Source organism: Sapajus apella, unplaced genomic scaffold (assembly GCF_009761245.1).
Source record: "Sapajus apella isolate SASKATOON/1434 unplaced genomic scaffold, GSC_monkey_1.0 scaffold6, whole genome shotgun sequence".
NCBI lineage: Eukaryota > Metazoa > Chordata > Mammalia > Primates > Cebidae > Sapajus > Sapajus apella.
Genome location: NW_022436946.1, coordinates 40,331,421 through 40,354,448, shown reverse-complemented (window position 1 = coordinate 40,354,448; position 23,028 = coordinate 40,331,421). Strand labels below are relative to the sequence as shown.

The following is a 23,028-nucleotide window of genomic DNA, read 5'->3' as shown; positions in this document are numbered from 1 at the left end:
ATAGTAGTGCCAAATATCCAGTTGCTTAAGCCAGAAATTTGGGAGCTATTCTTTGTGACCCTGCAAATCCAGTTAATTCCCAACTCCTACTAATTTGGATGGCTCACAATCTATCCACTTCTACCTGCCATAGTCCAAGTCTCTCCTTCTCTTTTACTTGGTCATGTGACTATCAGGCAAAAAACTCCAGGTTTTGACATATTTCCTCAAAATTAATGAAGCTGAAAAGAAAAAAATGATTAAGCTGTTAGATGCCAATTTTAAGCTCTAAATTTTATGAATTAAGTCTAGATTCAGGAGTTTGAGGTTATAGTGAACTATGATGGTGCTGCTGCACTCCAGCCTGGGCAGCAGAGTGAGATCTCCTCTCAAAAAAAATAAAATAAAATAAAATAAAAATAAAAATAAAAAATCAAAATAATCTAGGCTTATCCATTGCAACCAGATATCATTTAACATTTTTAACTTTATAGGCCTTACATCCCAGGCTCGATACTCCCCAAGTTCTGCTTCCACATCATCCAGATACTGCCAGCAACACTTTTTAAAGACTAATCTCACAGGGAGTAAAATAACAGGACAGATTCAAAGGCCACAGACTGTAAGTAATGATAAGGTTGGTTACATGCATTAAACAATAAAGCCTTTCAATTTGATGTTATGGTTTTTGGGTCACTTTAGACTTAAATTAGAAAAAATTATATATCAGGAGCTTATCTAGGTGCCTTAAATCTGGATAAGAAAATTCTGATGTTGAAATAATTAAGCTCTGTAATAGCATCTTCTAAATTACAAGTCAATAAATGGGTATGGAATCAGTACCAACACCTTGCTGTGTTCCATCTTTGAATTTCTTTTTGTTCCCCCAATCATCTTCAACAAATTAACTAGCAGCATCAGACTCCTTATCTGAGTTCCCCAACAGAGCAGAAAGTTTCAGAAGTCATTTTAAAACATGTGAGAAATGTAGCCTTCAAAAAAATTCTTAGGGTTCAGATTAGCGTATATTTGAAGCACTTATAAAATGTTTCAGTTTTTAGTTTATGTAAAACAACATATACTTTCTCTTCCACTGCCTTCTCTCTACTGCTTTAATAAGTATTTTACTCTTTGCTCCATTTTCTTTCAGAATCCCTTATAAAGATTCATATATCTAATCAATACATTTAAGAATTCCTCCCCATTACTTAAAGAAAAATTAGGAGGAAGAGATTTAATCATTCCTTCAGAGGAAAGTATGCCATTGCAAGAAATCATTTGACAGTGTAATTCTGCAGCTGGTGGTCTAGTTAAAAGGACTGAAAGTTTCCAGATTTCTAAACATGCAATTACGAAGGGGGAAAGACAGTTTGGGAAGATACCCAAACACCATCTTGACCAAGTGAGGGCCACATTACTAATGTCCACCGTTTGCTTGACTCATCCATCTCTATGCAGTCATCTTTCTCAAAAATGTGAACTTTTATTATATGTCTGTGTTTCTGCAAAAGCCTTTTCCAAAAAGAAGCAAAGTTCACCTTGTATGTGTGAGACCACAAGGGCTTTCAAGAATCACTATCTCCACTTCACACTGAAAGCTGCAAGCATCATGGGAGTGTTGGTGATCACAACTTGTTGAAAAGGCTGCTAAGCAGCTAAGTGCATTAGTGACAATTATATTTGAGAGATTTAGAAGGATGATGGTCTAAGGCTAATTGTTTGATGTACATTGCCCTACTAAATAAATAAACCCTATAGTGAAGTGTCTTGTGGGCCCATTTGCCCAGTGGCTATGTACAATATGGGGACCCAAAGCAAAAAACCTCAAGGCCAGGGAAGGTACACAGTTAGCTGGAACTTCTTTAGATCTCAGTTCTGACTTCTTAAGCAAGGCCTATGATAAATACTGATTGAAGAGGAATTTATAAATGGCTGAAATGTAAGAATACAGTTAATTTTCTAAAAATTAGCCCTGCACTTACAAAAATGATAAGAAATTAAGGAATTTTTAGCTTACACAAAATATGAGCTGTGTTTTCTTCCTTAACTGGAAATGGCTTTCTATTGATGCTTTCCATTCATTCTTGACCAATTCCCCACAGGACAAGCGGCAAAGTACGTACAAGAAGGCATATTACACGGCCTAACCCAGACTGAATCAATGATCTTCGTCTCAAAAACCGAGAATTTTTATGATGCTATAACAAGAATTATTCACCATGTTCTTAACGAACACCAATATCTATTTGTATTACAGGTACCTATTAAACACAAAAAAAGGATTGATGATGTTTTCCCACCTAATATGGCAGAAAATGTTCACCTGACAGCTTTTCAGGTCCAAACAGCTCCATCCAGATTCCCATTTAGAGCTGACTGGTGATCATATCTTCTTTTTCCAACCTTTATTTCTATGAGTATTTGAATGAATAAAAATAACCCTAAAAGCCAGTATGCCTCTTATTTTATGAATTTTTCTTATCTGTACTTGGAAGATAGTGTTGAAGGATTGAGATGATTACATCTTGAGTGTCCCAGGTGAAGTAAGGGGTTGGTCCTAGACTTTAAAACCTAAGCATTGATTTGCATTCCTGTAAGCGCCATGGTGGAGTGCCACTTGTGTGGCACACCCTCCAATACCCCTTTGAGTGGTTTTGCAGTCTCAATGAGTTTCCCAACCATTTAATAAGCTTTGGGCAGATCCTCTCCAATGAGGTCTGGATCTCAGCCCTGAAGGGTAGTGTCTGGTTCCTGTATCTGCTATCCTTGTATTCTTTTGAGTTCTCTTTATTGCTTATAAGCAATATGCCAATTCTTTGTTATAGTTAGTAATTCTTTATATCAAACTTTCCCTATATGAATTACTGTGTGCTTTCTGTTTCTTGATTGGCCCATGACTGATACAGAACTTGTTCCAGGAGTGGGGTGTTCCCAGAGGATAGACCTGCTATGGTTTGGATGTTTTGTCCTCTCCAAAATTCATGTTAAAATTTAATCCCCAATGTGGCAGTCTGAAAGGTAAGACCTTTAAGAGCTAATTGGGTCATGAGGACTGTGTCCTTATGAATGGATTAATCTATTCATGAATTAATGGATTTGTGGCTTGTTAATTAATGGACTATAATGGGAGTGAGACTGGTGGCTTTATAAGAAAGGGAGAAAGACTTGGGCTAGCATGCAAAGCTCCCTCACCATGTGATGCCTTGTGCTGCCTAGGTCTCTTTGGAGGGTCCCCACCAGCAAGAAGGCTCTCACCAGATGTGCCTCCTCAACCTTGGACTTCCCAGCCTCCATAACTGTAAGAAATAATTTCCTTTTTCTTTACAAATTTCCCAGTTTCAGGTATTATGTTATAAACAACAGAAAATGTACTGAAACAGAACACAGATGGAACTTGGGATTTGTTTGGTTGCAACCTTAGGCTTTAACACAGTGCTGAGCTAATAGGAAATTGGAATGTTAGTATTCTTTGCATGCAGTGGCATCACAATCACATTATTACCTGTGTGCTTTCTGTCTCCTGATTGGCCCATGACTAATACAGAACTGGTACCAGGAGTGGGGTATTTCCAGAGGATAGACCTGTTATGGTTTGAATGTTTGTCCCCTTGAAAACTCATGTTAAAATTTAATCCCCAATGTGGCAGTAATGAAAGGTGAGACTTTTAAGAGGTGACTGGGTCAGGAGGACTCTGCCCTTATGAATAATCTCTTCATGGATTAATGGATTACCTTTGGTAGATTGTGCTAAGTACCTGCGGAAGCATGTGCCTTTAGAAGCCTAAATTGTTACTACATTGACTATCATGGCAGTCACATTGACTATAGAGACTGTGGTGTTAGGTGGATTTTTCTGAATGCACATCAGCACTTAACGGAAGAAAATGACAAGCTCATGACCTTTAATTCTAGGCTTAAGTCATGGTCTGAAAACTAGAAAGCTTCCATGATAGCCCTAAAAGTATCTCTTCACTTCTCATAGTCACAGGGATGACACTGCTAAAAATCAAGCACAAATTTGTATTATGGGCATGCTAAATTACAATGATAGTTGGATTTACAAGCTCATCAAGGTTCTCATTTCCACTGAGATGGGCCCTGTGATTTCAATGAAGAAAATGCAATTCCAAAGTGGAGGAGCCAGGTTGGCAGGCTTTAACTGGCAAAAGACAAGGTGGGCACATCCATTATAAAGGGCAATAGGGATGTATCAGTAGTTAGAATTCCTTGGCCTGCGGAGATCTTTGGTAGTTAATGTGTCCCCAGGTATGGAATCATATGAAATCACAGAGAATTGCTTAATGTATGTAACAGAAAAATCTTTAGGTCTAGTAACCAAAACTTCAGTCACCATAGTGGAGAGTCACAGCCTGTGACCCAGATTCCAGATTTAAGTCAATTCACAGACCAGAGGCCCTTGACTGAAGGGGAGGCTGGATCTCCTTGAGGAAGGACCCTACACTGCTGCAGGTTCATGTTATAAATCTTCCTCCTAACCATTCCCTATGGGACCTGCAATCATTTTCTTAAATTGCTGTTCTTCAGAGAAAACAAAGTACCCAGAGATTTTGATGGTTACTAGACCCAGGGCCTAAATTAATGCTAATTCTTGGGTACCCAAAACACCACTGTGGCTTACCAGTCAAAATGAAGGCTTACAGTGGTCAGGTGATAGAAGGAATCATAGCTCAGGTCTGAATTACAGTAGACCAAATTGGTACATGGACCCACCCTGTGACTACTTCCCCAGTTCCTGAGTGAATAATTAGAATAAATAAAATTAACAATATGAAGAATTTCCATATTGGTGTTTTTGACATATGAGTTGAGAATCAATTACAGTAGGAAGGGATCATTGGAAGCCCCTGGAACTTGCCCTCCCTATCAAAAAAGCAAACCAGAAGCAATTCCACAACCCTGGAGAAATGGCCCTGGGCATTAATGCCACCATCAAAGACTTGAAAGCAGCAAGGGTGATGATACCTAGCCCTTTGTCATTTAACTCACCACTTTGGCCTGTGCAAAAGACAGATCTTAGAAAATAACTAGGGAGTATCAGGTCCACATCTTAATGAGGTAGTGATTCCAATTGCAGCTGCTGTCACAGACTTATCTTTACTGAAATAAATTAATATGCTCCTGGCACTTGGCATGCAGTTATTATCTTAAAGCCTTTTGTACCATGAGAAGCAGTTTGCTTTTACCTGGCAAAGCCACAGTATATCTTGATAGTCTTGCCTCAAAGCTTTGTCAGTTCTCCTCTCTGCCATGATACAGTCCAGAGCGACCTTGTTCATCATGATATTCCACACAATATCATATCGGTCCACCATATTGATGACATTATGCTGACTGGAAATAATGAGCAAGAAGTGGCAAGTACTTAGGTGCTTAATAAAACATAAAAACTAGAAGGTGAAAGAAAAAAATCCCGTAATTCAGAAACTCAGTGAAGTTTCTAGGGGTTCATTGATTTGGAACAAGTTAAACTATCCCCCTCCAAAATGAAAGATAAGTTGCTGCACTTCACACTATGCACCATGATTAAAGAGACATGATATGCTTGGTAGGTCATTTCAAATTTTGAAGGCAACATATACTTTGAGTGTGCTACTTCAACCCATCTAGAGTCACCCATAAGATTATCGTTTTTGAGTGGGGACCAGAGCAAGAGAAGGCTCTATACGAAGTTTGAGTTATAGCATAAGCTGCTCTACCACATGGGTCTTATGATCCAGCAGATCCTATGATACTGAAAGTATTATGGCCTATAGGAATATTGTGTGGAGCCTCTGTCAAGCACCAGTAGTAGAATCACGGGGAAGCAAACCTACGTCTTTTGAAGATTACTACTCTCCTTTTAAGAAACAGTTTCTGTCTTACTGCTGTGCCTTAGTAGAGACTGAATACCTAACCATGGGATAGGAGGGGATCACGGAGCCCGAGTTTTCCATCATAATGTGGATGTTGTTAGCTAGCCTAGTCATGAACTTGGACATGCGAAGCAGCAATCTATCATCACACAGAAATGGTACAGAAATAGACTTAGCTTGCCTTAGCAGGTCTGGGAGAAGAAGCATAGCTTGCTTGAACAGGTGGCTCAGACTCTTTCAACACTGTTTCATTGCCTTCTCTCCCTCAACCCATACCTATGGTCTCCTGGGGGTGGTTCTAACAACCAATTGGCCAAGAAAGAAAAAAAAAAAATCAAGTCTAGTTTACAGAGTGGTCTGCATGATATGTTGGTGGCAACCCCTTAGGGCAGTGGTCAAAAAAAAAATCCTCCCAGTGAACAGAACTTCAAGTAGTATCTTTGGTTGGCCACTATGTCTGAACTTAGAGAAGGCCAGAAGTACAGATCTACACCAATTCATGAGTAGTTGCTGATGGCTTGGCTAGATAGGGAATTGGAAGACACAGGCCTAAAAGGCTGGTGACAAGGAAGTCTGGGAATTATCTGTGGATGGACCTCTGGGAATGGGTACAGACTGAAGATATTTATGTCTCAGGTTAATGCCCACTGATATGGTTTGGCTCTGTGTTCCCACCCAAATCTCATCTTGAAGCTCCCATAATTCCCACATATTGGAGGAGGGACCCAGTGGGAGATGACTGAACCATGGGGTTGGGTCTTTCCTGCACTGTTCTTGTGATCGTAAGTCTCATGAGATCTAATGATTTTAAAAATGGTAGTTTCTCTGCACAAGCTCTCTCTTTGCCTGCTGCCACCCATGTAAGACATGACTTGCTCTTCCTTGCCTTCTGCCATGACTGTGAGGCCTCCTCAGCCATGTGGAATGACTGTAAGTCTGCTAAACCTCTTTCTTTTGTAAAGTGCACAGTCTCAGGTATGTCTTTATTGGCAGTGTAAAAACAGACTAATACACCCAACAAAGGGTATCCATAGCAGAGGAAGCTCTTATTAATCAAGTTGACAAAATAATGTGCTGAGGTTATCAGTTACATTAATTATAACCTCAGTGCACATTCCCCAGCTACTACACCACTCGCTCAGTGGGTCCATAAATAATGCAGCCACAGCTGCAGGGATAGAGGCTATAGGTGGGCTCAACATCATGGGCTTCCCCTTACCAAGGCTGACAGGCACTACTGCCAACTGTCCAATCTGTCAAGAGCCAAGACCAATATTGTGGCTGCAATATGGCACCAATTCCACGGCTAATAGCCATCTACCTGATGGCAGGTTGACTACATCAGACCTTTCCCATCATGTAGGGGGGCAGAGATTCATCTTCACTGGAATAGACACATATTCTGGATATGGATTGCCTTCCCTGCCCGTAATTCTTCTGCCAGTACCACTAACCAATCCACATACTCACAAAATGCTTTGTCTACCATCATGGCATTTCCCATAGCATTACTTCTAAGCATGGAATCAATTTCACAGCAAATGAAATGCTGCAATGAGTATGAAATTAACATACCCTAATACCCATAAATGGTTAATCTGATTGAAAGGTGGAATGGTTCACTGAATACTCAGTTGACAGTTGGGAGATACCACACTGAAAGGATGGAGTTCCATATGACAGTACATGCTTTGAGTCAGAGTATACAGTTCTAGAAATCACAGGGTAGAAGTGAGAGTGGCTCCTTTCATGATTGTACTTCTCACTCTAGCAATCTCAAGCTTGCTGGTTTGGTGGTCTTAGCTCCCAGGGGATCCTTCAATCAGAGACATAACAATGGTCCCACTGATAATAGGATCTAAGATGAGATTGCCCTCCGGGTTTCTGATGCCACTTAACCAGTAAGCAACAAAAGGTGTAACTATACTGGCGGTAATGATCAATCCTGATTACCAAAGTGAGAATGTATTGCTAGTGCACAGTGGAGGCAAAAGGGACTATTTCTTGAACATAGGAGATTCTCTGGGTGCCTGAGTACTTCCACATCCAATAGTAAAGGCTTATGAAAAATTACAGCAACCAAAACAGGTACCACAGGAGGGCTCAGATTCTTCAGTAATGAGTATTTGGGTCACTCCACCAGGTAAAGAACTCTGACCAGCTGAGGTTCTGGCTAAGAGCAAAAGAAATAAATCTCAATGGACCCACTGAGCAAGTGGTGTAGCTGGGGAATGTGCACTGAGGTTACAATTGCTGTAACCGATAACCTCAGTACATTATTTGGTTTATAGAAATGATGGCTACAGTAGCTTTCAGTATTTTCCATTTTCCTTTTGCATGTATTTATTTGTCCTAATCATTTTCATTTTCTCCTTCCATTTTAACCTAATACACATTTTTGGAGGTTACATTTACAATTCAGTTTTTTTTTTTTTTTGAGACAGACTGGAGTGTAGTGGTGCAATCTCAGCTCACTGCAACCTCTGCCTACCAGGTTCAAGTGATTCTCCTGCCTCAGCCTCCCGAGTAGCTGAGATAGACAGGGTTTCACAATGTTGGCCAGACTGGTCTCCGACTCCCGACCTTCAGCGATCCACCCAAGACAGATTGGTCTGCATGTGGAGCTGTAGTGCTTTAGCTATCCACCTTTAGATGAAAACAACGTATCATGCAGGCCAATCCATCTTGACCTCCCAAACTCCTGGGATTACACACATGAACCACCACACTGGACGCAGTTAGGTCTTTTGGGTAACACAGGATTTGGTGGAACAGTGACAGAACTTGAATAATTCATACAGCCAACAATGGATACAATGACTGCTGGTACTGGGATTCTCATGTTGGGAAAAGGGAGCAAACGTTACTTGTAAGGAAGTATAGCTGTATCTTGTTAGGTGGAAATGTAGAGCTATTCCATTGTTGCTTAGAAGTGTTAAAGAGTACAGAAGAGCAAATGTGGAAGCTGAATAGCCAAAGGGGTGGACTGTGACCATTACCAATTTCTTGCCTCAGCTCCCAATCCATCTGTCATTGCCTGCTCTGTGATAATGAAGCTGGGCCACATGACGATTTCTCCTTATACAGAAGGCTAGAGGAAAGGTTAAGAGGAAAAAAGTATTTGGAGCTCACGCAAAGCTAGAAATCAAGCCTGGTCCTACTAAGCCATATTAGAACACCTCCTCAGAGGGGTCTGGTCTCAGTATTGGGGAAGTAGCATGTTGTTTTGTAAGGGCACTGGAAGGATTCTGGAGGGATTTCTTTTCCTGGTTTGCTCCTTTAGGTAGACACCCTCAGTGCCCGGCTGTAGCAACTCACAGCTTTACAGTGGAATGCCACTAGTGTGGTACCTCCTATGCATGGCTTACCCCCTACCACCTTGGATGACTTCCCAGAAGATTGCCATTGGTGTGACAAACATGGGTGGCTTCCCTGGCACACTCTCACATGGATTTACAGCTACTGTGAGCTTCACCTGGAGGGCCAAGGCTGCATGCTCTCTCGAGGCTGAAATTCAGCTTGACAGAGAGTGGGTGGTGGCTGCTTCCTACATCTGCTGTCTATCTCTGGATTCTTTAAAGTTCTTTTTACTGCTTCACAAATTTCTTAAAATTCTGCAGATAATAATGCCTCATCACTGCAATCCACTGTTACAACTAATATCTCTTCATATCAAACTTTTCCTGTTCATATTGTAACTTCTGTCTCCTGATTGTACTCTGGTTGACACAGACTTGAAGAAAATATGTTTTGAAATCTATTCACCATGGATTAGCAGCCAGTGTATTTTCAGATTAAAACAAAAACCCCTACAAAGTGATAAGGAAAAAAACAGACAATTCACCAAGGAAATAATTTCACTCACTAGAATATTAAAATTTAAAAACTGTTCAGCTATCAAGTGATCTGCTGCTGGTGGGAAGTGGAAAGCAATCTGTGAAAATCCTTAGTGTGGAAACACTATGAAGCAGCTTTCCACGCCTCCATTTCTACTCTGGAGGAAGTCACACATAAAGTGGCAGGTGCAAACATGCTCTGTAAAATTGTTGGTATGAACTAAAAACTGCAAACAGCTTGTCTTTCAATAGGTAAATACCTGTGTAAATCATGGTATCCATACTACATACACCAACACAGAAATTAAGAATCTGGTATAGCCATATACGCTAACTTTGAAAGATCTCCAAAAAGTGAGTGAACATTACAGAATGATAAAAATCTACATTACGTATTACCAAAGGTACATACAATTAAGTGATTATAAATTAACTGCAAATCAGTTACAGTGATTACCTCTGTATCATTTACCACTCTGGTAAGTGGAGGAAGTCAAGAGGGGAAAAGGGCTGGGGATGCAATTTGTTTTTTCTAAGAAGCATATTTAAGAAAATCTATGTATTAATTGAATAATTTAAAGATAATACATTACATACCCTATCTTGAACTTTTTCTTCCAGCTGGGATGAAATGAGATTGGATTCTGGAATGACGAAAACACACTGGAAACACTGGACAAGGCCAGGTGCTGCGGCTCATGTGTGTAATCCCAGCACTTTGGGCGGCCAAGGAGGGCAGATCACCTGAGGTCCGAAGTTCAAGACCATCCTGGCCAACATGGTGAAACGCAAGCTCTACTAAAAAAATACAAAAATTAGCTGGACATGGTGGCAGGCACCTGTAATCCCAGCCACGCAGGAGGCTGAAGCAGGAGAATCACTTGAACCTGGGAGGTGGATGCTGCAGTGAGCTGAGATCACGCCACTGCACTCTAGCCTGGGCAACAGAGTGCGACTCCATCTCAAAAGTTTGTTTCTAATGTTTACCGGAGTCATTAAGCTTACCATCAAATTTTGCATTACTTAAACTAAATATGACTATATGTAAGGCTAATACAAAACCCCAAATTCATTATTTCTAAAGAGAATTATTCAGTCCACCCTTACAGGTTTTAAGGCTTATAGAGGAGTAAATTCTTAGTCCAAGTCCAGTGATTTAAATTAGAACATAATCTGGCCCACAAAATAACAAGAACCACATTTTATAGTCACAGCATGCACGAACCACATTTTACAGTCACAGTAATTTATACCAAATAGTAGCTTGGTTTTTACTTGATATGCAGTATGAACTAAAATGGCAGAAAGTCACAAACTAGCTTTCAGATATGTAAAAACAAGATAGCATTCCTCTCATAAATTATTGGAAAACTACAGCATAATTTCTATCGATTTGTGGACGACCAGCTTGCAAATCACTCCCATAGGTGTACCAAGTCCTCCCTTCACCTATTGCTTCCAAGGCTCTGCTTTCTATTGATATGAATATTTGCCTTAGTTACTATCTGCTAGTATAGAGAAGCAATACAAATTGAGCAGAAAACCCACCCTAAGCGGACTGTTAAGACAAATCGACTAAACATTACATTTTATAAGCCAAATGCAATAACACACTCCACTCAATAGAAAAGAGATTAATTCAATAAACACGTAGATTTATTTTAAATCAGTTTGGTACATGATACAGATTGGTTTTGCAGTTTTTAACGAACTGAAATAAAAATGTCTAAATACAGCAGTGTCTGCCTGTGCAACAAGTATCTGTAAGGTAAAATAAGGTATTTGATAGAACATTTGCAAGAACAAATCAGATGAAAAATCTGAAAAGGTTTCTATATACCTTCTGGATTTTTTAAAAAACCCAAAAATTATTAATGGCTCAAGATACTACATTGCTAAAGTCGGGGAAAAAGTAAAAAGGCTGTTGAGTTCTGTTGCAAGAGCTCATCTGTAGACTTGCAAAATCTAATTTTACATTATGCTAGGTGTTGGTGCTCAAAATTACAGAAGCTTCCAATCATTACACTTCCACAAAATTTGCTACATATGTTGACATTAATGTGTGTCAGGGAATTCTTACCCAGGTAAATGACAATTATTACATCACTGTAGCTGATTTTTGCCACCTTAGGAGGAATGGAATTCTGCATATTTTCAAATTAATCCTACAGCACTCACTAAAAACTAACAGCCATGGCACCATAATTTTGTGAGGTACCTAGAATATTACTAATGAAAACAAAAAATGTGAGGTAAACCTACCTTTCCCCAAGAAACTTTGAAGCCAGAGATTTTAAACAATTAAGGCACTTGAAAACATTAGGTATATGTACAAATGTGCAAGTAAAACAAACTTTAGCTGTACCAATGAGTAACAAAGAAACGGTAATTCTTCATCTTAACCTTTAATAGTTATCTAAATGCAGACTTTCAGTTTATGAAATGAACCAAAGCAATATTTTGTTTCCTACTATAAAATATTGAAAATCAAGTGTGAAACTCAGCCACTATAGGCCAAAGAAACTACATAAAAAACGTTAATGACCTAGAAAAGCAAAAGCCTATTTTAAACTACTTAAAGCCTCTGAACTAGTCCAATGAGTCAAAGGCAAGGGAGAAATGATCCTCTAAAACTGAAGACGACCCCTTTAAACAAGAAAACTATAGAAGTAAAAGTATGCATGCTTATTACACTATGGGAAACCAAGAACAAAGGAGAGAAAAAGAAAAAGCACAGTCTATTCATCCAGGACAATCAGTAAAAATCTACCGTAACCGGATCAACCAAAAAATCCTTAGGTGTTCTGAAATTACATTGGTCACTTCTGCTGTCTTAAAACTTAAAATGATTGTCTCATTTAAATAGGAAATGATACTAAAATATGATTGTCTCATGTAAATAGTAAATGATTCTAAAATAATATATTTCCTCCTTGCCTCACCAAAGAAGTCACTTCTCAAGAAAGTTTGGTGGAAATCCTTTCAAGGTACAATAGTGCTAGCATACTTTTTAAAGTACAAAGGAAAGTATAATTAAATCAATTTATCTCTATACTTTTTAACAGCCATAAGAAAAATGTTGGGAGGTTCAATATACAAAGGCTTTCAATTTTGTATAAAAGCCTGTAGCTTAAGTTTCTCTGCTCTGAAATAAAGTAAATTTTCAATTAAATATTAACAGTATGATATCTAAAACAGGTTTACTACTGTTCACATCAAGGTACATCCTCTGACCAATCCTTATGTTCCTTAACGTGAAAGAACAAATCATAGGCATTAAGCTAGAGCTTACCTTTCACTGTCTTCTAAGGCACTGTTCTTTATTTTCTCAATGGCATAAGGTGCTTTACACGTATGAACAACCTGTTACACGCTAATGGTATCCTTTCCATTCATTTCTTTAAATCTGGAATGTAATTCCCTGTGTGGCATATTATTTCTAATGTAGAAAAAAATAACTTATCAAGCACAAAATTTTACTCTAAGGATACCATTTAGTACTATTAAATTTATAAATTTATTCCACTTTTGAAATGATAGCCAAAATTCCACCTAATTGATTCTCATTTGGCACATTCTTCTCAATTCTGTTCACGAAATCAAAATTATTAAATTTAAACTGCCAAGAGTCAGACTGTTGTCTGCACAAGACAACATTTTCCATCACTCACAGAAAGTTACATTTGGCATGTTAAGGGAAAAAAAAAAAAAAAACCCACAGCAGCAGCTATTTAAAATAAAAGACGGCCACAAGGATTCATGCAGAATATTTTAAATATTCCTGTTGAACACAATGATTTGATTTTTTCTTCAAAGATGATGCTCCCAAACATCCTATATGCATCCATGGAAATTTAAAGATCCTGGAATAGCGTCTTCCATGTGGGACATCTTGAAAGATAGTATTTTGGTTTCAGTGAGTTACACTAATGAATCACCAGTCCTTATTAATTCAACGGGTCTGTTTACAAAGTGTGATAATTTCGTTCTTTAGATTTGCAGAACTTATAAAGAAAGAAAATTACAGCCTGCACACCCAAGACCAGGACAATTCCTCCAATGAAACTGGCTGCATCAAAGGTAGACTTTCGCACAGGTTGTGAGGTTGGAGTCACAGTGATATTTGTTGTACCTGTTAAGTAAGACAAAAGGAACAACAATCCTCAGTAAGTTTCATGGTATTCTATTGTAATTTCAAGACCCACCTGAGTCTCTATTTGCCATGTGTTAAATTCTATAAAGTATTTCCTCAAGTCAAGTCTTTACAGTTAGAATTTATCCCTAATTGAGGAAGACAACCATTATATATCCCATTTTTCATTCCACCGAAGGATACAAAGTGGTCAATGCTGCTGTACTACTACAAATGTAAAAACAATGGGAGGAATTCTCCTAGTATACAAATTGTGCCCTGGGATATACCAAACAATTCTAAATTATGCAATAATTTCTTCAGACTATGTACTTCTAGTTAATTGCAAGTGTAAATATCAGAATTAGTGCTGAAACTTCACATGACTTTTGAATTTACTAGTATAAGGTCAAAAACTTGGTTGTAAATTTTCATGTTATAAAAATAATCTTAAGGATATGGAATTTATAATTTCAACAAGCAAAGGAACTTGTGATTAAAGGCATACTCTGCCAACAAATTTAACATTATGAGAAAGTACTATCAAGTCATAAGGAAAAAACGAAAATCTGAATTTTTCAGGGAGTAAAATGTTTCAAGAGGAAACAAAAAGCAATTTCCCATGTAAAATAACTTTTACTTTTTTCTTAAATAGATTATCAAAGAACACTGGTTCTAGTGGCTGTACAAGATGGCTACTTTAAAATTAATTACAACTGTTTTGTATTCCTTCTTGTGAAGACAGAATGGCTTCACCGTAACCGAGAAAAAGGTAGCATGCACAAGCACGAAGCCAAAGAAATCACAAAAAGCAGGTAGAAGATTCATTAGCATCAGTTTTTTAAAAACAAGGATAGACAAAAGGATTCCTAACTGTGTACCTACAGTGTCCTGTGGCATAACCTAAACATGATTTAAATTAGATTATGTCAAATCATTTAATAACAAGCTAATTTTCACATTACTGAGCAATGTTAAGAAATGGTAAGAAAGTGAGGTGCACATCTGGTAGTGATCCTCGATTTTTAGACCTTTCTCAGTGAAAATGACAGATGTATTATATTCCCTCAAATCACTATGCTGTCTTATAGCACACAACCAATCCTTAACAGTCATCAGAAATTACAAATTATATTTTACACACAGTTGTACTGAAGTGTTTGGAAAAACATTACTTAATTCTGAAGTGTCACGTCAAATGTGATTACACATTTAAAAATGAGAAGAGGAATCTCAGCAAAGCTATCATTTGTGTTAATAAAGCACTACCTTGATCCCCCTAAATGTAAGAGATGAATTTCAGTTTCATAACCACTAATAAAGTTGGAAAATGATGGTAGAAACTGTAAAGGGCAACATCATACACACATCCTACATGACTGTTAATCTAAAAAGCCTCAATTACCTGATGTAGTAACTGTCTTGGAAGTTGTAGAAGGGGAAGGCTGAACTGTGGGTTTAGCTGGAATGAAAGCAACATTTTTTTAAAAACCTTAAATTTCTAGCTTCCCAGTTATCTAACAGCTTTTAAAAATAAGGCTACCAACTTCAACATGCTTTCAATTTTTTAAGAGACCAAAAGCCAAATTTCAGTTAATGGTTTACTAACATAGCTACACACCCATGAATACTAGGATTTAAGTGTATTTTAAAACAGTAAGCAATCATAAAATTGTTAATATCTATATATCCCTTATATAAAAATCTATGTATACATTTGGATAAAATGCGCAAAAACTTTTATCTTGCCCACAGTCAAGGACAAGAATATTTAGGTGAGGAAACTATAGATTCCCTGTAATCTTTCTTCTAAGACAAAAACTATTAAAGTCATAAGTTCTCTCTTATGAGGGTATGGAGATTTGCCTATCTTCTTCACTTTGGGGGCTGGTAAACCTTCTCTTAAAGGAGTTGAAAGTAAGTATTTTACTCTCTGCGCACTGCGTAATGCAAAAGCAGCCAAAGACAACATGAAAATGAATGGGCATGGTATGTTCCAATAAAGCTGTATAAGAATAGGGGCCCTGGGCCCACAGTTTCCCAACATAAGATTCTCTGAAACCAAAGATAAGCTCTAGTCTACCACATTGCATGAGGCCCAGAGGCTATTTGAGTTGCCATTACTTTTAATGGCAAGAACCGCAATTACTTTTGCACCAACCTAATAGCTGATGATACCTCTAAAGAGATGCACACTGAGGAGGATTAGTTTGAATGTAAAATCATTTTAGGGACTAACCCACTCTTAAGAAGAGAACATTGAACAATGTGTATTACAAGTTGTCATCTGTAAGAGTTCTCATAGATGTGGATATAGTTTATACAAATTAACATTATTCCTAGCATCCAAAGAGTTACTAAATATTAGCATATCACCTATTTTTTTTTTTTTTTTTTGAGACAGTCTCTTGCTCTGTCACCCAGGCTGGAGTGGAAAGGTGCTATCTTGGCTCACTGCAACCTCTGCCTTCCGGTTCAAGTGATTCTTCTGCCTCAGCCTCCCGAGTAGCTGGCATTCCAGGCACCCAGCTAATTTTTCTATTTTTAATAGAGACGGGGTTTCACCATGTTGCCTATGCTGGTCTCAAACTCCTGATCTTAAGTTGAGGGAATGTATTCTCTTACCGGGTCCACAAGGGGGCGTAGTTTCAAGGGCAAGAACTTCCCAGTGCCATGCCCCCCTTCCATCTCTCTCCAACGCAGAGATTTAACAGTCTTTTAAGTTTCACAGGCGTGGGAAGAATCAAAAAGTCAATCACTCCAGAGGAAGTTCTAAGGAATTCCTTTCATTGGCCAGAGGTCTTGGAGAAAGTAGGGGTTCCTCCCAGGTTAAAAGCTCCCTTGTGCCGCAGCCCTTCGGACTCCATGTTAGGGTCCCCTTCCATGAACACCCCCTTCGTGGAAGTGGTCTTTCTCCCTCCTGGATGTCCCCTCTGGAGTCCCCTTCCACACATCTCTTGTCGAAGCCTGTCTTCCCCTCCTAAACACCCTCTCTCTCAATTCCCTTCCACTCAGTGTGAAACCTGTCTTCTCCTGGATTCCATCTTTCTGGATTCTCTCACTCAGTGTGAGGGGAGTTTGCCTTCTCTGGTTTTCTCCCTCTGGGAACCCTTCTCACTCAGTGTGAGAGCTAGCTGTTTCTCTCTCCTCCTCCTTTCTTTCTACCTAAATAAATCACTTTCCACAAACACTTGAGTCTGGCATTTACTGCGCACTGTGCCGTGGTCTCTCCCATTCTTGGGGAGTGATAGACCAAGAACCTGGAGAAATGTCCTCTCAGGAGAACTGAGGGCTACCCCTGAGCCCCAACATTACAAAGTAATCCACCTACTTTCGTCACCCAAAGTGCTGGGATTCCAGGCATGAGCCACTGTGCCCAACCAGTATATCACCTATTAAGTTTCTATTAGTACTATCAATACTAATAGAAGTCTGACCAGAGCTTTCAGAAAGAATGTGGATATAGTTTATATAAATTAACATTTTTTTCTAGCATCCAAAAAGCTACCAAATAAATTCAAAGTTTGCTGGAGCATTTGAGAAAGGTTTCATTAAGAGGTTGTCCTAAGGATAGGGTTCAAACTTTTGGAAAGTGCACTATAGGAGTCACTAGCTAAGAGAGCTTATTTTGTCTCAGGAAATCATTAGTTAAGTCAGGCTTCAGAGTGCAAGGGCTTCAATATAAGGATGTGCTTATGATGGTGGGCAGCTAGGAATGATTTGGGGAAAGATGAGGAAGATTAATCATGTGAGATTTATATTTTTATGAAAAGGTAAGGTGCTATGCAAACATTCATTCTTGTATTGTTTCAGAAAAAAGGATTTGAGGGCTAAAGAGAATTTGTAAACAAATGTTACTTCTGTTTACGGTACATAACTGAACAGACTTCAAAGTGATATGCTTAACCCACAAAAGAAAAGACAGGGAAAGGGTGTCAAATAACTATTGATGAAGTACAGAAATGAAGTAATCTTTTCACTGTATTAGACGGTCTTTCAAACAATCAAAACACAAACCTCAATAGGAATCAGCATCGTCCCAAACTCTAACATAAAAGAGGAAGTTCTGTGCCTTAAAACACAGAGTAATTATACACTGAAAGAGCAGGGCTTGACAGTTTTCAGATATTGCTAAGTATCTGAAAATTGCTAAAAGTAGATCTTGAAAGAGAAGGACTCTCGTAACAGGCAGACTACCCATATCTCAAGGTTGACAGAATCCTAGGAAACTAAGGTATTCTAATTTCTACATGACCATGAGTCAACAGGGCATAAGACGTATTTTATTAGTACTGATACTATTTAGAAGCTAATAGGTGATATACAAATAATATCGATGGATATGTTCAGACCCATTTGCTTTCTTTCCCCTCTTACTTCAAGCATTGTTGTACATACGTCCATCCATCCTGCTCTTCAACAGTTCTTTCATCTCTCAATACTGGGAAAATCTTATAGGAAAATATTTGACCTTATCTCTGATAAGACTGATCCTTACATAGAATTCCTAGATTAGAGGCTATGATTATTACGTTAAGGCTCATTAGTCCCATCAAGGTTTTTATTGCTTGTGTATCTTCTGTGTAACCACAAAAAATAGTTTACGAATTAAACACATCAAATTCTGTTCAATCTCAAAACATTATTACTGTTTGACAACATTAGGAAAAAAAATTCTGCAAATTTACAATTTGGTTCTCACTACTCAGCCTCAGAACAAGGTAAAAACTAGTTTTTATAAGTAGGCAAAATATTTTTCAATTTTGAAAAAAGTATTAAATTGACAATATTTTCAAAATAAAGGCACCACTTAGGGAATACACCTCTGTTGCCCTACTGTTTCCTTCACTGAAGAAAAAAAAATTCGCACCATAGGAAAGGTCAAAAAAAAAAAAAAAATTTATATATATATATATATATATATATGTAAGTTATAAAAGCTGCTACTGGTGTTAAGAAAATCTAGAAAATGCTATAAAAATAATGAAGTAGTCCCAGCAAAGTAACAGGTTACTTCCTGCTAGACAATTTTTCTAGGCATGTATATAACAAAAGTTAAAATTGTACTAGAATTACTTAATATAGTTGATCTTCCACTTCATCTATTATGAACATTTTCCACTGAATCTGACATATTTTGGTTATTCTGTTATTTGTACTAAAGGAGGGCCATTATAATTAACCCCATTATACACTTCTCTATATAAATTAGATTCTCTTTGCACTGTGTCTGTAACTGTCCCTTCACTTCTCACTTGCTCTCTTCAGAAGGCACATATGCCATGGAAAGAAACAGCCTAAAGGTTTGTTCTTCAACTAATGTTAGTCAATTGATGCATTTTCTGCAGATAAGCCCTTGCTGCCTTCCACTTTACAGAATCAGAGAGGAAAGACCCAGGGTGGAGAAAGCTGCAGAGGACTACATCAATTGTGAACTCACAACAGTTCTGAAGAAATTGTTCCCCCAATCCCAGCACCCCATTTTCTTTTCATAACCAAGCTTCTGAAAATTGTTTTTCTCTAAACACCTCTGGTTTCAGCAACCTTTAATATCCTAGTCAACATCTTCTAATGGGCGCTAAACATTTACAACCACACCACCATACAATCATCAGCTCAAAATAAGTTTTATATCATTTGCAGACTTCCATGGCATGACTATTTCCATGGTAACCAATTTCAAGTTACCAACATGAAATCACTGAACACAGATCGGGAAGAGCTGTGCACAATTAGCTAGCAAAAACTGGTCCAAGCCAGCTCCAACACATCACTGCCGAAGTGTTTCAAAATGAGTTCTTGTCCTTGTTACAGCATTTGACTACCTTTTCCATACACCTACAATCACATACTGTTAGTTTCTTGCAAATATTTCCCTGGGCTTTTTTATTTCTCTACCCGACCCTATTTTATTTCCTCCCCCATCCTCTTCCTAGCCCTTAGACATTACTGTTTCCTAGAGTGGTCCTCAAGCCCTATCCCTCCTTTCCATATGTTCCTCCAGCGCCTCTACTACTGCCTATGCTGATTTATATTTTTGGCCAAGAGCTCTTGCCTGACTTGCAGTTTCCTGAACACTAAACAGATTCCACTTAATGGATTCCAGACATCTTAAACTAAAATCCCAAATGACAGCCCCAAACTTCAATAGACTGCTCTTCCTCTTATTTTGGTGAAAATTCCTCACCTCTCCCTATCACTCCATCTCTTCTCCCCTCAGTCACAAAGTCCTACGCCGCCTTTTTTTTTTGAGACAGTCTCGCTCTGTCAGGCTGGAGTGCAGTTGCGCGATCTCGGCTCACTGCAACCTCCGCCTTCCAGGTTCAAGCGATTCTCCAGCCTCAGCCTCTCATGTAGCTGGGACTACGGGTACACACCACCACACCCAGCTAATTTTTGTATTTTTAGTAGAGACAGGGTTTCACCATGTTGGCCAGGATGGTCTTGATCTCCTGACCTTGTGATCCGCCCACCTCAGCCTCCCAAAGTGCTGGATTACAGGTGTGAGCCACTGCACCCTGCCACACCCCTTCAACTTTCTAAGCCTATGGGATAGGACACTGTTTGACTTCACTGTCCTCCTTCCCATTTCCTACATATGTGCTGGCCCCCTGCTCCACCTCAGAGGCTCTTTCCAAGTTTTACCAGTGTGGTTTCACTACTAAGCTATCACCACATCTGTGTGCCACCCAATATACCTACCTTTCTACAAATTCCCCCACACACTGTGCTCACTGACATCTTTCATTGTTCCTACAGAAGACAAAATGCTGGCTAATTTCTGTCTCCATATCCCTACCATCTACCCTAGTACTTGTCCTGGAATAGATGCATTTAATATTTGTAAATGTTAAATATTTCATATTTACTCTTCCTTTCAAGTTAGTAAATTTTAAGGAGTTCTTATCCATGCTGTTGAGGGCATGGTAAAAATTTCCAGGTTGACAGGAATGAGAACAATAAACCTTTCTGAAAAGCCTTAAAATAATCATACCCTCTGACCTAGAAATTCTGTTTGACTCAATCCTATCAGAGACAAATACAAATGTAATTCTATGTAAGATGTTCACTGCATGGAGAATGAGAGATGGCCTAACTCTCCAATCAAGAGCAGGATTGGTAAAGTGTGTACCGTCATGCTTACATTAACAGAGAAAATACAGGCTGGCCACGGTGGCTTGTGGCTGTAATTCCAGCTCTTTGGGAGGTTGAGGTGGGCAGATCACTTGAGGTCAGGAGTTCGAGAACAGCCTGGCCAACGTGGTGAAACCCCGTCTCTACTAAAAATACAAAAATTAGTCAGACATGATGGCAGGTGCCTGTAATTCCAGCTACTCAGGAGACTGAGGCAGGAGAATCACTTGAACTTGGGAGGTGCAGGTTGCAGTGAGCCAAAGTCGCACCACTACGCTCCAATCTGGGTGACAGAGCAAGACTCTGCTCCAAAAAAAGATAAAAGGTGCATGAGTGTTATCCAATTTCATAAAAAGTTTACTTATTTAGATATACATATAAAAAAGACTAGAAGAAATTAATAACTGAAAACATTTTGGGGTGCTCTGGATGATGATAATTATAATTTGCTTTAGGCTTCTGTATTTCCCAGGATTTCCACAAAATCTAAAGTAAGTATTTTACAGACTCAATGTACACAGCCTCAGCAAATCTGCTCACATTCCCCAATATGAAACACTAGAGTTATGTGTCACTGTCACAAAAGGTAGAGATTAATGTTAATTGCTATGGTCCAAGACACTTAAGTTTTTATTCATCTTTAAAATTATACTAACAACTTTTACATAATTATTTAAAATTAATCCATGAAAAGGACTTAAAATACTGAAGGAAGAGCAAGAAAATAGTCATCTTGAATTACCTGTAGAATTGGTTGGCAAAGGAGCGGCTGTGGGCACTAAAGAAAAAAGAAAAACATATACATCAAAGCCATCCAAAAGATCACAATCTATAATGCTATTTCCTGACCTGCAATCATTTGAGAACCACTTTTCACAATTTTTACACTTAAGTACTACCTTTGGAAGAGATTGACAGTTGTCCCCAAATATCAGTCTCTGCTTTAGAAATAGAATCACCAATGTTTAACACCTCCCTTCCTCCAGAAAAGACATTTCCTAGTCTCCAATGCATCTAGGTCACCATGAGTAACTTCTAGGAAGCATCCTTAAAGTAGATACAAGCCTCTTCCATTCCCTTCTTCATCCTGCCGGCAGGAAAAAAATCAATGTGATGGCTGAAACACAAGCACCCACCTTGGACAGCAGGGTCAAAGCCATTTTTGAGAAATGAAAGAGTGAAAACCTAAAGAAGCCTGAGTCTCTAATGGTTGCAGAGCTGTACTCTAGTCTAGACTTCCTTTACATGAGAGAAAAGTAAATCAGTCTACTGCTTAAGCCATTGTAATATGAGGGTTTATGTCCTTCTTAGCTGAAACTAATTCTGATACATCATCAAATAATCAGCATTACCTATTCAGTTTTCCTTTAAATCAGTGTTTTAAAAAAAATTCTAATAAACGAAATCTTCATTAATCTTGTCACTACGCAATATCACGAAACCTCCGGTCTGAGAGTTATTAGTTTATCTAACACGTATTAACATAAATAACTATTGAAAATGGGCCAGATCTGGTGGCTCGGGCCTGTAATTCCAGCACTCTGGGAAGCCAAGGTGGGAGGAATGCTTGAGCCCAGGAGTTCAAGACCAGCCTGGGCAACACAGCAAGATACCATCTCTACAAAAAAGTTAAAAATTAGCTGGGTGTGATGGCATGCACCTGTAATCCCAGTTACTTGGGAGGCTGAGGCAGGAGGATTGCTTAAGCCCAGGAATACGAGGTGGCAATGAGTTACGATTGCACCACTGCACTCCAGCCTGCACAACAAGAAGACTCCATCTCAAAAAAAGCTTGTTCTTGTACCACCACCTAAACATATTACGCACCCTATGTAAAGTAAAACTGATCCAACACTAATGAAATCTTCAGTTACAAAGTTCACACTGGGATGGGGCAAACCCTTCCAAAATTAAAGAGTCAAAGGTGGTCTTTCAAGATTAGACAATCTCCACAAAAATCTTTTTTCTATTCATTATCTATGCACCAAATTAAAAGTATGACTTTCCCATTGACTTACAATCTCATTAGAAAAATCAACAGTTCCAAGTAGAATTTTTTTTTTTTTTTTTTTGA

General features: G+C 38.7%; 2 protein-coding genes across 6 annotated transcripts in view; one reads left to right on the top strand and one right to left on the bottom strand.

Annotated features, from left to right (window-relative positions):
• Positions 1-6,259, top strand: part of LOC116549482 (coiled-coil domain-containing protein 162-like) — a 74,483-nt gene extending 68,224 nt beyond the window's left edge. Inside the window, 2 exon segments of the mRNA XM_032275077.1 lie at positions 474-601; positions 2,237-6,259. Coding sequence (XP_032130968.1) covers positions 474-601; positions 2,237-2,362 — 254 coding nt within the window. The 3' untranslated portion in view covers positions 2,363-6,259.
• A 5,063-nt stretch (positions 6,260-11,322) lies between these two features.
• The window catches only part of CD164 (CD164 molecule), an 18,002-nt gene continuing 6,296 nt past the window's right edge, over positions 11,323-23,028 (bottom strand). For 3 of the 5 annotated variants that reach the window (XM_032275072.1, XM_032275073.1, XM_032275076.1), the window contains 3 exons: positions 21,697-21,732; positions 15,226-15,282; positions 11,323-13,820 (listed from right to left, as the gene is read on the bottom strand). In XM_032275072.1, coding sequence (XP_032130963.1) covers positions 13,654-13,820; positions 15,226-15,282; positions 21,697-21,732 — 260 coding nt within the window. In that variant the 3' untranslated portion in view covers positions 11,323-13,653. The remainder of the gene's footprint in view (positions 13,821-15,225; positions 15,283-21,696; positions 21,733-23,028) is intronic. The other 2 variants (XM_032275075.1, XM_032275074.1) reach the window with 2 other exon arrangements.